The sequence below is a fragment of the Carcharhinus amblyrhynchos genome, chromosome 22, assembly GCF_965287045.1.
Source record: "Carcharhinus amblyrhynchos chromosome 22, sCarAmb.v2.hapA, whole genome shotgun sequence".
NCBI classification, from domain to species: domain Eukaryota; kingdom Metazoa; phylum Chordata; class Chondrichthyes; order Carcharhiniformes; family Carcharhinidae; genus Carcharhinus; species Carcharhinus amblyrhynchos.
The window spans coordinates 16,308,552-16,322,821 of record NC_137345.1 but is presented as its reverse complement, the minus strand read 5'-3'; the positions used below and the strand labels follow the sequence as shown (position 1 = coordinate 16,322,821).

The window sequence follows — 14,270 nt, the reverse complement described above, 5'->3', positions numbered from 1 at the left end:
AGTACTATGTGCATATATTGTTTCTAATTGAAAGTTTCAGAATTTTTTATTCGTCTTGCTTTTGGTCATTTAAAGTAATATCCCTCACTGAATTGGGTAATTGTTAATTGTAGTGTTGGTTTCATGCTCTATAAATCTTAGAAGGAAAGATCAATTATTTGCTTTTTGGAAGTGGGAACTGAGTTCTCAACTGTTTTTACAAGGTTGCATTAATTTGTTTAATTGGAAATGAATTTGTTTATAAATATGCTATTTTTTCCCCTTTCTCAGTGATTTTGGTTATTATCGAAAAGAAAATAGCTCAGAATGTGTAGAACAAGATGATCTGCAGGGACATGATCTGGAGTTCTGCTTACAAGGAAGAAAAGAAATTTTGCAGACAAATGGGTAATGATATGCTGAGGAAGTTTTGACTAAGATGTTGGCATCTTTTGATGTGAACTGGCATTGTATAAGTTGTCTTTGGATTTAAGAGTAAATGCAAATTAAAATGGGTTGATGTGAGTTAGAAGCATCTACCACTTGTGACAAAAACAGAAAATGCTAGAAAATTCAGCAGGTCTGGCAGCATCTTTGGAGAGAAAGTGAGTTAACATTTTGAGTCAGTGTGATGATTCTTCAGAGCCCTGAAGAAGAGTCATACAGACTTGAAACGTTAACACACTGTCTTCAAAGATGCAGCCAGAACTGCTGAATTTTTCTAGCACTTCCTGTTTTTGTTCCAGCTTTCCAGTTTCTGTAGTGTTTTGCTTTTGTCCTGCTCTCAAGTTTATCATGGCTATTAAGATTAAATTTAGATTTGGGAGTAGATTGAGGCAAGAGATGATGGTCATGGAAGATTTATTTCTAGTTTTCATTCTAGGCTGATGGTATTATTGCTGATGCTTGTTATTTTAAAAGTTTCAGTCAGCCATCCTTGGTGATTTTTTTTGTATGAGGTACAATGTGTCTACTCATAAAAACTGTGTTTGTTGAATACATTTGAATTTTTTGTACTGAGATTATGACTGAAAACATCTAACAAATAGAGGAAATAAGGAAATACATTAATTTATTGCTTTGCCTGATCCCCCAGGGAAGGTTTGGATTGTTTGGAATATTTGCCACCACATAGAGTCCAGAGGAGTAGAGTTGAGCTGGTTTATTCAAACAATGCAGCAAGGGAAAGGGATTCCATACTTACTACTTATACTACAACAGTCACCACTTTTGACCCTAGGCCGTACTATTGGCTCAGGGAGCCATCTGAGAATGCTGCACCACTGAGGGTGTCCAGAGATCCTACTGGATCCTCATTAGCTTCGCATTCTAAAATAATCTGACCTCTAATGATCCAACCTGTATCGTATTGATAGGGTTGAATCTGGGCTGTTACACTCTTCTCAGTAATTAAATTTCTTTCTCTGCATTGGAGAGTGGTAATGGAGTGCTCAGGATTGGCGCATGAGCTCAATTTGACATTGTTGCCATTTTCATGATTATTGCCTTTTGGTAACAATAAGTACAGATGCTGATAACCAAAGTGAGCGTAGAGGCGATTGTCTTTTTTGGTGTGTTATCTGTGTGCAGCTTATCTCACTGAAGCCTGAAGACCATTCTCATCAGGGCTCTGCCTGCCAGATGAAAATCTCCCAGAATGAATGAAGCTGAAAATTGGAGGCAGAATGTGTTATTGTTCAGCGGCTCAGTCCCTCACGGAAATGGTTCTTTCAGTCAGCCAGGAAGCACCACTTGAAAGGTCCAATTGCACTCAAGATTGTTACAGTAGAGTTTTTGATTAGTGGCCTTAAGGTATTGCAGGTGCACACAATATAATATTGTGATTCCACACAGCATTCTTCCATGGCCATAAGTAACTTACTTTCAGTTACATTTGTTATGTCTTCGTGTGCATCCAATTTTTATACCAATTCAGTTATACCAATGTTATACCCTTTACCACTCAGGGACTTTAACTTGCCTGTATAGGTGCCATTTTAAATAATTCTTTGGATTCTGGTGACAGGTTAATCAGGCTCAAGTTATCAGTGGTAGGGGCGTGACCACTATGCCACAAGATCTCCTTGTGGATAAGTAACCTTGGTGCATTCTCCTGAGTGGGAAATATTCAACTTTGATGAGGATTTATTTATATTGGGTTTTGCATACAACAGAAATTCATTTTCAAAAAGCATTTTACAGCAATGGAAAGCCTTTTTGTAAGCTGGAAGCCTGAGCAATATTTGCTGTAATCTCAATGCACAAACAAAATACTGGAAAATGCTGGAAATACTCTGAAGGTCAGATAACAGCTTTGGAGAAAGAAATGATTTAATGTTTCAGGTTGATTGGTATTGAGACATATGGGCCAGACGCAGGCAATTGGACCTAGCTTAGGGGTTTATATGAAAAAAAGGGTGGTGTGGACAAGTTGGGCTGAAGGGCCTGTTTCCATGCTGTAAACCTCTGACTCTGACTTGATGACCTTACAACAGAACTGGAAAAAGTTAGAAATTTAGAGGTTTTGACCAAGAGAAAATGGGGGGTATGGGAAAAAAGAACAAAGGGGAAGGTGAAAGACAGGAGAGGTTAAAGTATCTTCCCTTTTGCTCTTTTTGTGCAAATTCCCTTCTTTCTTTTTCCCAAAACCTCTCATTTGTTTTGATCTTTTCTGATTATGTTTGAAATCGTCAAAGCTTATTTTTGAGAAGTTTAACTTGCAAGTTCCTAGACGATATGCAATCACTTCTCTTTAAGCATGGCCATCTTGACTGGGGGTCAATAACTTGCTAATTTATGTTTGCCAAATGGCATTTGCTTCCTCTTTTACAAGAAAACGATTTGTGCTAACCTCAAATGTTTGGCTGGATTGAAGACCTGTTTTTGTGTTGGTGTTCTATGCACGTATTTGTTAATAATTCATAGATCATATTAAATGTGAAGCTTCTTCATTTTTAATGATTGATATATTATCAGATTCCTAATGTGCTGATCATTTCTTAGATACCGAAAAATTCCAGGAGACAGGTGTTACGGAGGGATACAAGTGAATCGCTCAGTGAAAGATATTAGTAAAAAATGCGTCAGTAACTTGTTGGCCCCTGAGGAAGTGGTAAGTGCAGTGACGTTTTTGTATTGCAGGTGGAGGAAATGTTGATTTCATTGATGCAAGTACATACAGTGAAATATTTCTGAAAGTTTTGAGGGCAAAATTTTAAACTAGGGAGCAAGTGTAGAATGAATTCTTGGTTAAAGTGTGCACAAGAACAATAGTGCCAATGCGCTGTTACGCTCATATGATTATCACCAAAACAGTAGTATGCAGTGGCTGCTTTGGCCTTTATTAGAATACTAGAGGAGTTTTAGTATTATTTGTTCATGGGATTAAGGTTTATTTTTGCTGAATGGGTCTGCAATTATTCCCGTTGGTCGTTGGTGTTTTCTTGAGTTTAGTACTGTGCTTTGTGAAGCTCTTGGGATTAGATTGGATTAATGATTTCGTGAAATTATGTACCTTAGTTAATAAACCACTGTAACGTAAATAATGGAGCAATTTATTTATTTGGTTCTCGTGATATTTTTTACCTTTACTTTCTTACAATTTGGTAAAATTATTAAAAATTGAATAAAATTTGCTACCCAGGATGATCCAGAAATAGAGGGACAGGCAAGACTGTTTGAAATGCTCAAACAAGATCTGGAGGTAGGAAGTCAGGCCAGTTAGTCTGCTCGATTGTGGCTCAGCCAACTTGTCTGATGGGGGACACTGGGATTATATAAGTCATAATGTGATTGGACAAAATAGTTTAGCGAGACAGCTGCAGAGTGAAATTTGACCTGAAAATACTAACGTTTGACCTGAAAATACTTACTAAGGTAAGATTGTTGTGTTTCTCTGGCGACATTGCTTATCTGGGTGAGATAAGATAGGTAACAGATCTGACACGTTGGCCTGTAACTTCAGAGCCCTGGGAAGCCAACCCCCACAATTCCGAAAGCTTCCAGATAAGGATTGCCCAACAATTGCCTGGAAAGTTCAGATTTCTGATGGATAATTGTCCTGTAATACGAGGTTTCTGACAATACAATTTAAATAGCAAACTTTGGATGGTTCTGATTTGTGTTGCTGTAAATATTGACCTGGAAAAGGTTAGAAGAATTAAAACCAACTAGCTTCTGGGCAACTGTAGCACTAACACACTTGAAATTACCTCGCCCATGACTACCTCCCATGCACTGGCTATGCCACACCTCAGCCCCCAAATCCTGCCCGTTTACCTTCTCCCAGGCTTTTCTGGTGGCTGGAACTTATGGCAGCTAGTGTTGTTTTTTAAAAAAAGAAGAGAGTGGGGGTCATATCCTCCTTACCCCCAATGCTGCAACCCTGGACAGAGGCCAAGGGACCCCTCTATACTACACCAATCTTGCCTGCCCAGAGTCAAAAGGTTGGGAGAGATGGGAACAGCTGGATTTCCAGTTGAGGACCTATGAACAGAGTGGCAATCTGACTCAATTGCCATTCCACTAGAAGTTACAGCCATTATCCTTTGTTATTGATTGTACCTTCTGTTCAAAATTATTTGATTCCTATAAGATATGGAATTAAGAAATAAAACTTTTTGTTTTCAGTTTGATTCTCACAGAACCAGCTCTGTGCCAATCATTGCCACTGTAATAGCATTATTACTGATGCTGTTAATTGTAGGAGTGATTTTTATCAAGAAATATGTGTGCGGTGGGAGGTAAGTGTATTTGATTTACTTCTGAAGATTATAGACTTTTTACAGTTACATTAGATTAGTTAAATATAGCAAATCTTCCAATGTTCTACTGTCCATTGAGTCCAGTTGATGATAATTCTGATTGAAAAGGAGCAGGCGAGCATACAAACAGTTTTTACTTGAAAGAACCAGCTTGCATGTTACTAGTAATGCCTTGCCTGCTGAGCAAAATTCAGGGATGGACTATATGTGATTTTTGTGAAAAGTCAGAAAATTATTCTTTATATAGTTAAAGCAAATTCAAGACCAAACAGTAAGTAAACAAATATAAGCACTAATCGAGTTGCAATTCTGTTCTGAATTCTGTGGAGCTCTTGAGATTAGATGGGATTGATGATTCCATGAAAATTATATACTTTAGCTAATGAGCCATTATAATGTTAATAATGGAGCAATTTATATATTTGATTGTGGTGATATTTTTTCTCTACTCTCTTCCAGTTTGGTAAAATTATTAAAAATTGAGTAAAGCTTGCAGCAGATTAGAGTGAGAAGTTTACATCTGCCAAATCAAATCTCAACCAATTCCAAAAGCAAAATACTGCAGATGCTAGAAATCTGAAATTAAAGAAAAAACAAGAAAATGCAGGAAAAGCACAACAATTCCGGCAGCACCTGCAGAGAGAAACGATTAATACTTTAGGTCAAGTGACCTTTCATCAGGACCAATTCATCACTGTTCTTGATAATTCCTTAGTTTTGGCAAATGCAAATGATGTGTTTTGAGTTAAGAACATAACTCGCTGAAGATGCAAGTCAGCAATTGAAGGATCAATTTGTTGAAGCATCTTCCTAAGTCTTTGATCTTGCTCAAAGCTAACCAAAATGTTATGTAATTCAAGGAATTTTTCTAATTTTTACCATTAATTGAGGCTGGGAAACATAAGAACATAAGAAATAGGAGCAGGAGTAGGCCATCTAGCCCTTCGAGCGTGCCCCGCCATTCAACAAGATCATGGCTGACCTGAAGTGGATCAGTTCCACTTTCCCACTTTCTCCCCATAACCCTTAATTCCCTTGTCTATCAGAAACCTTTCTACCCGTGACTTAAATATATTCAGCGAGGTAGCCTCCACCACTTCAATGGGCAGAGAATTCCAGACTCACCACCCTTTGAGTGAAAAAGTTTCTCTTCAACTTCGATCTAAACTGCCTCCACCACCACCACCAACCCCCCCCCCCCTTCAATTTTGAGGCAGTGCCCTCTAGTTCTGCTATCCTTTCTAAGCTGGAAGAATCTCTCTACCTCCACCCTATCTAGCCCCTTCATTATCTTATATATCTCTATAAGATCCCCCCTCAGCCTTCTACACTCTAAGTACAGACCCAGTCTGTTCAATCTCTCCTCATAGACTAACTCCCTCATCTTCGCTATCAGCCTAGTGAACCTTCTCTGTACTCCGTCCAAGGCCAGTATATCCTTTCGCAAATGCGGCGACCAAAACTGCACACAGTACTCCAGTTGTGGCCTCACCAGTACCCTGTACAGTTGCAGCAAGACTTCCTTGCTTTTATATTCTATCCCCCTTTTGATAAAGGCCAACATTCCATTTGCCTTCTTGATCACCTGCTGCACCTGCAGACTGGGCTTTTGCGATTCGTGCACAAGGACCCCCAGGTCCCTTTGCACCGTAGCATGCTGCAGCTTTTCGCCCTTTAAACAATAATCCCTCCTACTATTATTTCTACCAAAGTGGATAACCTCACATTTGCGAGGATAACCTCACAGAGACAAAACCAATTTTGTCTTTGTGAAACTGCCAGATTAATCATGAAAAAAAAGTGTGTCTGTTAAATTTGCCATCTATAATGCTTTAAAATGGTTTTTAATCAATCTTTCAGATTCTTGGTACACCGGTACTCGGTCTTGCAGCAGCATGCAGAGGCTACTACGGTGGATGAACTGGCCACCACTACAGCTGCCAATAAATCAGAGTACCACGATGACTCTGATGAAGTAAGTGTAGAACAATTTTTCCTATTAAATACTATTGGGGAAAGTAAGAATTGGCCAGTCTCCTGTAGCTTCTGGATTAAAGGTCAAGAAGAATTTGAGCACCTAATGTATGCAGACTGTACACTGCAGCTTTGTGCTTTCAGAGGATTATTGAACTTGGTCCATACCTGCCTGTTCAGGTGGATGCCGTGCATCTTGTGGAACTATTTAAAGTAAAATGACCCAGACGTTGAAAAGCAGGACGCACTACCAATATGTTCAGGTTGCCTCCTGTGTTTGCCTACTGAACATTAACTACACTTCAAAAGTAATTCATTGGCTCTGAAATGCTTTGGGACACTGAGGATCTCAAAAGTACTTTATTACAGGAACGCATCCTTATCTATATAATTAACGAAAAATAGTATGTCCACATGCACTTCATGTCTACAAAATCTTGATTCCTCTCGCCACTTCAGTGACTCTTTTTCTGTCAGTGTCTTTCTAACATTAATTCTGCTGTCCGTGTTTAAAATGTAAATGGTCAATATAAGCTTGACACTATGTGCAGCTTCGAAATCTGGTTGCTGGCTGTCTGAAACAAATCATCTTCCTAGCAGTCCCTTGGAATTGAGGATGACTTGCTTCCACACTAGAAATGTGACTACAGTCCAATGCATGACCTGCAGTCTCTGTCACAGGTGGGAAAGGCAGTAGTTGGAGGAGCAGGTGCAAGGGGTGACTGGGTTGCCACATGTTCCTTTTGCTATCATGCTTAGCTTCATCTTACTCATGGCAGCGAAACCCAAGGTGTTCAGCTCCTTCCTGGATACGTTTCCTTCACTTTAGTCTTGGGCCAGGGATTCCCAGGTGTTGGTGCGAATGTTGCACATTTTCAAGGACCCTTTTGAGGGTGTCTTTGAAGTGTTTCTTCTGGCCCCCTGGAGCTTGTATGCCATGTCAAAGCTCCACGTAGAGCTCCTGTTTTTGGAGTCTTGTGTGGAAGATGTAACCTGCCCAGTACAGCTGAGCTGATTGAGGGTGGTCAGTGGTTTGTTGGCCTGAGCCAGAACATTGATGATGGTGTCTAGGTCAACTGTTCTTCCTTAGACGACTGAAGGCTGCACTGGAACATTGAAGATGGTGTTGAGCTTTGTTGTCAATATCTGCCCTTGTTGACAATAGGCTGCCAAGGTATTTAAAGTTGTCGACTTTATTCAAGGCTTTATTGTGGATTTTGATAACCAGGAGGCAGCGCTGTGTGATGAAGCAGATTAGTAGAGCAACTTTGTCTTATGGATCAGGAGTGTTGCTTTGGGGTTATGCATGAGGGTCCTGACCCCCCAGGTCCTGAACTTCATTTTAAGGGTCTTCTTCACTGACTGTTCTCGGTGGTGGTTACTACTTTCGTGTCCTCTTTTCACCCACTTCTGAAACAAATATAATTGTTTCTTTGCTTTCAGTTGCCACTATCTCAATGGAATAAAAGTTTTAAATGACTTTTCAGAAACCTTTTCAAATATAGCTGCATTTCATACTTTAAAAAACCACCAGCCTCAATGCACATAATTTCATCTTTCAGTTGTTTGGGACACAGACTGGTGCCTCTAATTGGGACCTTTCCCTATCTGAAGCTGAAGAGCTCCTGAAGGACTGACTGCAAGTCAAGGCATTGTATCTTAAAGCCTAATTGCTAGGAGGAATGGAGCATAGATCACTAGAAGCGGCAGAATATGAGGTGGAGACATTTGATTGTGAGGGAAAGGAAACAAGACAAATGGGCAAAGGCAGATGTCAGGTGCATAGAAAATTATCATGAGCACAAAGAAAAAGATTGAGGTACAGACTGTGCTTTCCTGATTCATGCATACTAACTCCTCCACTTACCTACCCATTGACTCATTTATCCAATCGATAACATTCAAATTGGACCTTTTAAACTTGCCACATGGCAACAAATGCTGTAAAAACCAGGTGTGTAATGTCTTCCCTTGACTGTACTCCATTCCCAATCACTCTAGATCCTATACGTGCTGTCAACTAATGAGTATCTCGCACATTAAGCATTATTATGTCCTTTGACCCTTATGTAGCTGCCTTTCTCACAAATGTTCATCACCTTCCATCCCAAGTACAAAACTTATCTTTCCCTGTTTCCATCCACTCTGCCATTTGGGGCTCAACCTTGTAACTCCTATTCCTTTTGGGCCATCCACCATTCTGTCCTAATGTTTCTCAACTCTGATAACCTTCAGTGATTTTTGCCACCGTTGATACAGATGCTGAAGAAAAGTTGCAATGAAGAATTAAATAGCAAAGTCAACAAATGAACAATTGTCTTAGTCCCATGTGCCTGGCCCCTCTCTGTCTTTGTTTTCTTTCCCTTCAACCATTTATTTAACTTCTTGAATGATGTGTTGTCTCTGCTCAAACTATTAATTTCATTAGCGTATTCCACTCAATTAATTCTTCTTTGTTTTGAAGAATTTCCCCCTTGTTCCTTTATATTAAATAATTTGCATTTAATATTGGCATGGATCTTCCAGGGAGCAGCAATCACTAAGAATTTCCTGACTCGATGCTGCTTTGCATTTCTTCCGGGATTTTGAGTCCTGCTTTCCCAGAAATGTGGAGTGTAGCGTCCCTCACGGAGCTCTGTTGTAGTGGAGTTGAGTCGGGGGAGTCAGGACAAACCTGCTGCTAACAGTTTGCTTTTGCTGTGTGCTAAGTTTAAAGGACCAGTTTGAACATTAGTGCGTGGGGGATTGGATGAATTAGTCATTAGGTTGGTAAGTGGGTAGGATAGTAATTGGAGTCAATGCGTTTGAATAGGAAGCAGGAGAGGTCATTGAGGGGCGTGGGAGGACTCTGTCTGTAGTTACGCACGAGCTGGACTCAGTTTTCCATCTGGTCATTGATCTGTAGACTGGAAGATTTGTGCCATTGTCTTTAGTTTGGAAAGGCATCGTGTCGCTGCAGGCTTGGTGGGCCGAAGGGCCTGTTTCTGTGCTGTACTGTACTGTTCTTTGTATTTGATCCCTTGTTCTAGATGTCTAAATTACTGGAACCATTTTGTTTCTATAAATACTCATTCAACATAAACTGCAACATTACAAAGAACCAAGTTGGAAGTAATCTAAAGAGAACTGCAGAGAGAAACCAAAGATGCCACAAGGATAAGAATTTTCAATTGTAGGCAGTAGAGGACTGGCTGTTATTGGATCAGCAAGTACTAGGGATTTTTACAGCAAATCCTTTGGTGTAAGTCTACTTGTGACGCTAATAAATAAACTAAACTAGGAGTGTAGCCTGTAGTAAGTGCTAGCAACCTGATATATATGGTATGGAGGATCCACTAATATTTACCAATTTTCAATATTGTAAACTTCAGCTATGTATACAAATTACACACAACCCACTCACTTTTTTGAGTGGTGTTTCAACTTGAGGCAAATTGGCAGAAGCTTTCTTCCACGTAAAAACTGTCTTTTTTTGAGGAATCAGATTTACAATATTCTTCTGTTACCTTCAAAATTAGGAGTGTGGAAGTCAACTTTTAAATGTACAGAGTTTGCATAAAGTTCACTTCAGTTTTATCAGTGGCTTTGTACAGTTGGTGTCCGGGATGATTTTTAATTTCTGGTTTTCAAGTATTGCATAATGTGAACTTGCTGGTGCATCTGCAGCAACGTGCAATTTACAAATGCTTGTCATCTGACTATGAAATAATTTCTTCACTTTACAAATATTTTCTCATTAAATGATCGTTTGTTTGTAGATGTAAGATATAGAATTATAGAATCCCCACAGTGCAGAAGGAGGCCGTTCGGCCCATCGGGTCTGCACCGACAACAGTCCCACACATGCTTTATCCCCGTAACCCCATGTTTTTACAAGTGGCAGTTCAACATGGCTGATCAACCTAACCTGCACGTTTTGTGAAATGCCAAATTAATTTTGTAAGGGTGATTTCTTATATAAATGAAGTCACAATGATACATTCTTCCTTGGTTTTGCTGCCTGAGATCAATTTAGTAGTTTGAAAATATTGGTGTGTTTTTTTTTAACCCCCTCCCTCAATGGGAATATCTGTCACATCAGTAAAATTCAACTCCTTGGTATCAACATTTTGGATTGAAACTTGCATTTTCTTTTGACAGGATCTCCTGGAATAGACTGATTATAAAAAGAAAATTTGGAGTTATGAGATGCTGTTCCTGCCAAACAAACAGCACTTTAGTACTTAGAGATGCTGTTGCCTCCATCTGATCTCCTCTATCCAGTACCTGCGTTCCGATTTTTACAGCATCATGCAAAAGGCATTATGGATGTGATAAATCTAGATCTGCAATCACAAATTTCATAGACAAGAGTGCTTTCTGGTCCTGGCACACTGGAACTGTTTTTGAAAGCTTTGTTTTATGTTGGGGAGGGGGGAGGGAAGCTGAGAATGAACTGGCGTTAATCAGATGTGTTTTTTAAAAGTGGGAAAGTAGTAGTTTTGGAAAATGACTGATTAATTTGCAGAACCACATTTTTAAAATCTGCTTATGGATACATAACAAACTTTTGTGGACTTTTTATATGATTATACATTCTTGAGCAGACTGCATTAATCAACACTCTTTTATTTCTCATCAAGATTGAATTGTGTCACAAATATAAGCAGTGAATTTTTAAATTAATGTAAATATTGCATCTTCAATAATAAATGCCACTGAATGCAAAACTGCAGGTAATGAACTCAAATAAAATTTGGTCCCCAGTTTGTAGAAGCAGGCATTGTGGCAATGCTTCTTCCAAATTGTTTTATTATGTTATCCTATTTGGACTCAGAAAAATTTCCCTTGTGTAATAATTTCAAATTCCTTAATTAGGAGAGCTAAATTTTTAAAGAGCATTGTACAGCCAAGAAACCACCCTTATTTGTGTACTTGATATCCGTAAGAATTATTAGAGATACACATTGATTCGTGAGACAGTCCTGTATTTTATTAAATAAGAGATTAGTTGATTTCAGAACTTAATTTGCCATTTGAAAGTCTTATATCTCACAGTACAAAGAAATGATTGAGGGCTTTTCACATTCTTAAGATCAAAATCTTAATCATTTGTCAACTGTAATTTAATTTTATTAAATTAAAAACTAATGCTTGTGCCCTGACTGCTGCACTTTGCTGTTTCTTTCATCAATGCTTTAAAGAGTAGCAGGCTTAGAATCAAAATGCAACATGTGGATTATAAAAGTAACTTAGAATGAGATCAGGTAAGTACCCAGGTTACATTTACAACATAAATTGGTCCCATCTAGTATTCTACCTTTATTTTCTCAGTAGTAATCTGGGAAATAATGTGAAATCATTACATTCATGTATTAAGGGTGTTTTTTATATATATATATATATAATAGAAATGTTATCTGTTTTCAGAAATAGCAAGCTGGATGTAGTATGTACTGAATTTACTTGGTGAATGCCTGTTTCAGTGCCCTTCTATAGCTGTTAATTTATTTGCTTTGATTTTTTGTTCCTTAACACTTAGTTTTTGGAATTGGAAAGCGAGAACATGTTATAATGTAATATAGTTTTTTTTCCTTTTATAAAATCGTACTGGATTGTTTTTTGTTTGCTTAGGTGTTCAGATGCATTGTGTAGAAGCAGGCATTTATTGTGGCAGTGCTTCTTCCAAATTGTTTTATGATGTTATCCTATTTGGACTCAGAAAAATTTCCCTTGTGTAATAATTTCAAATTCCTTAATTAGGAGAGCTAAATTTTTAAGGAGCACTGTACAGCCAAGAAATCCAGGACAGAAAAACTTTTCAGTTCACAATGTTGTAAATCCAACACTTAAAAACTCCAGCTATGCAGCAAGCATATGCTCTAAGAGTGCATGAATAATATGCAATACAGTGATGTGATGTAGGACTCGGTACATTTTTTATAGTGCTCTAATATGAGAAGTTGTTGATGAGAATACAGTCTCCCACTGAATCCTTCACTTGTTTCCATTACAGTGCTTTTGAGAAGCATTGTATAATTTCAGATCATGGCTCTTAAAATTACTGAGCAGTTTTATAACTTGATCATGACAGTTGAATATCCATGTGGATATGCACATTTTGACTGAGGGTCATATAAAGTTTATCATTGATTTTGTAGGAATGCAAGTTTCTATGTATTCTGTCATGGTTACTTGCAAAGCATTTTCATGATTTATTTCATTCCATCTTATTGCCCTCTGTCAGACAAGGGTGAGGATAAAATCATGGGCCTCAGGATGTCTTGGTATACAACATATGTTTATATTTCTGAGGAGCCATACACTATCATTCTACAGATGATGCTACATTTGAAGGATTCCTGGAATGATTGATACACGTATACTCCCAAGTAGTTTGCTCATCATCAGTATTATACACCATCATAAAATAGAAGTGAATTATACATGTATTAAAGCTCAAGAAATCTTGATCAAGCTATACTCTGCAAGCTGCATGAAGAGTTTGTTTTGACCACCGCAGTTACTTGTGCACTCAAATCGAACAATTAAAGTTTCTAGCTGACATAAAGCTTATTTGGTAAATAGCATTTGTGAGAAGTCTTTGTTGGGTTAGTTTTTTTTTTCCAATCTCACTACCCTGCTGTGTCACACAACCCAGTATTTTGTTCTGTTGCATGCATACAAGGGGGGTCTCTGTTAAAAGATGCTCAGTCTTCATGACATGAATGTTACATCCACAACTTTGTTTTACACTGTAATAAGCAGAGTTTGTGGCTTGGATAGTACAGGTCTAATACTAATGCAATCAATGAAACTGGAATGGGTTTGGTGTGACAAGTTGACTCATCAGCCTTGACCCAAAGGGATGCATGTAAATCTGCTTGCGTTCAGTTTCTTTTTAGCAGACATTATTGCTTTTAGAAACTGCTGTCTTTCATTTGGGTATATGGTTTTCATTGCATATGCTTGTGTGCATGAATTAATGACAGTATAGAAATGCCCTGTTCACCTGATTATGTCTACCTTAGAACTAGGATGGAATAGTTTTTAAAAGCAAAGCCACAGGATTTGAAGATCTATGGTTTTTGGTCATCTGAAGGATAAAGTGAGCTGAGAGGTTATCATTTACTAAGATGATTACTCTTGCTCACATTTTATGCCCACACTTGTGTATCTGATATCACCCTTCAATCTCCCTCTTGATGCTAAGCAATGAAGACGATATACCAAATGAAAGATAGCAGTTTCTAAGAGCAGTAATGTTTGCTAAAAAGAAACTGATCACAAGCAGATTTCTGTGCATCCCTTTGGGTCAAGGCTGATGAGTCAATTTGTCACATCAAACCTATTCCAGTTTCGTTGATTGCATTAGTATTAGACTTGTACCATCCAAGCCACAAACTGCCTATTAGTATAAAACAAAGTTGTGGGTGTAACATTCATGTCATGAAGACTGAGCAGCTTTTAACAGAAAAATCCCTTGTATTCTTGCAACATAATGATTAAGGTGTTCTAATGTGAATTAGCCCCTACGTATTTTGAATGAAAATGGTGATTTTTGTATAAATTTCA

At 38.3% G+C, this 14,270-nt stretch overlaps 1 protein-coding gene across 2 annotated transcripts in view; it reads left to right on the top strand.

The window, feature by feature from the left end:
* Nucleotides 1-13,399, top strand: part of LOC145356954 (sortilin-like) — a 71,814-nt gene extending 58,415 nt beyond the window's left edge. Inside the window, exons 16-21 of one of the 2 annotated variants that reach the window (XR_013889223.1) lie at nucleotides 271-387; nucleotides 2,983-3,091; nucleotides 4,609-4,721; nucleotides 6,603-6,717; nucleotides 10,857-11,475; nucleotides 12,357-13,399. Coding sequence is in view for 1 of the 2 variants with exons in the window: in XM_080209969.1 (XP_080066095.1) it covers nucleotides 271-387; nucleotides 2,983-3,091; nucleotides 4,609-4,721; nucleotides 6,603-6,717; nucleotides 10,857-10,871 (469 nt within the window). In the remaining variant the exon portion in view is untranslated. Of the gene's footprint in view, nucleotides 1-270; nucleotides 388-2,982; nucleotides 3,092-4,608; nucleotides 4,722-6,602; nucleotides 6,718-10,856; nucleotides 11,861-12,356 lie in introns of those variants that run through there. The other variant, XM_080209969.1, reaches the window with a different exon arrangement.
* Nucleotides 13,400-14,270: the final 871 nt, after the last annotated feature.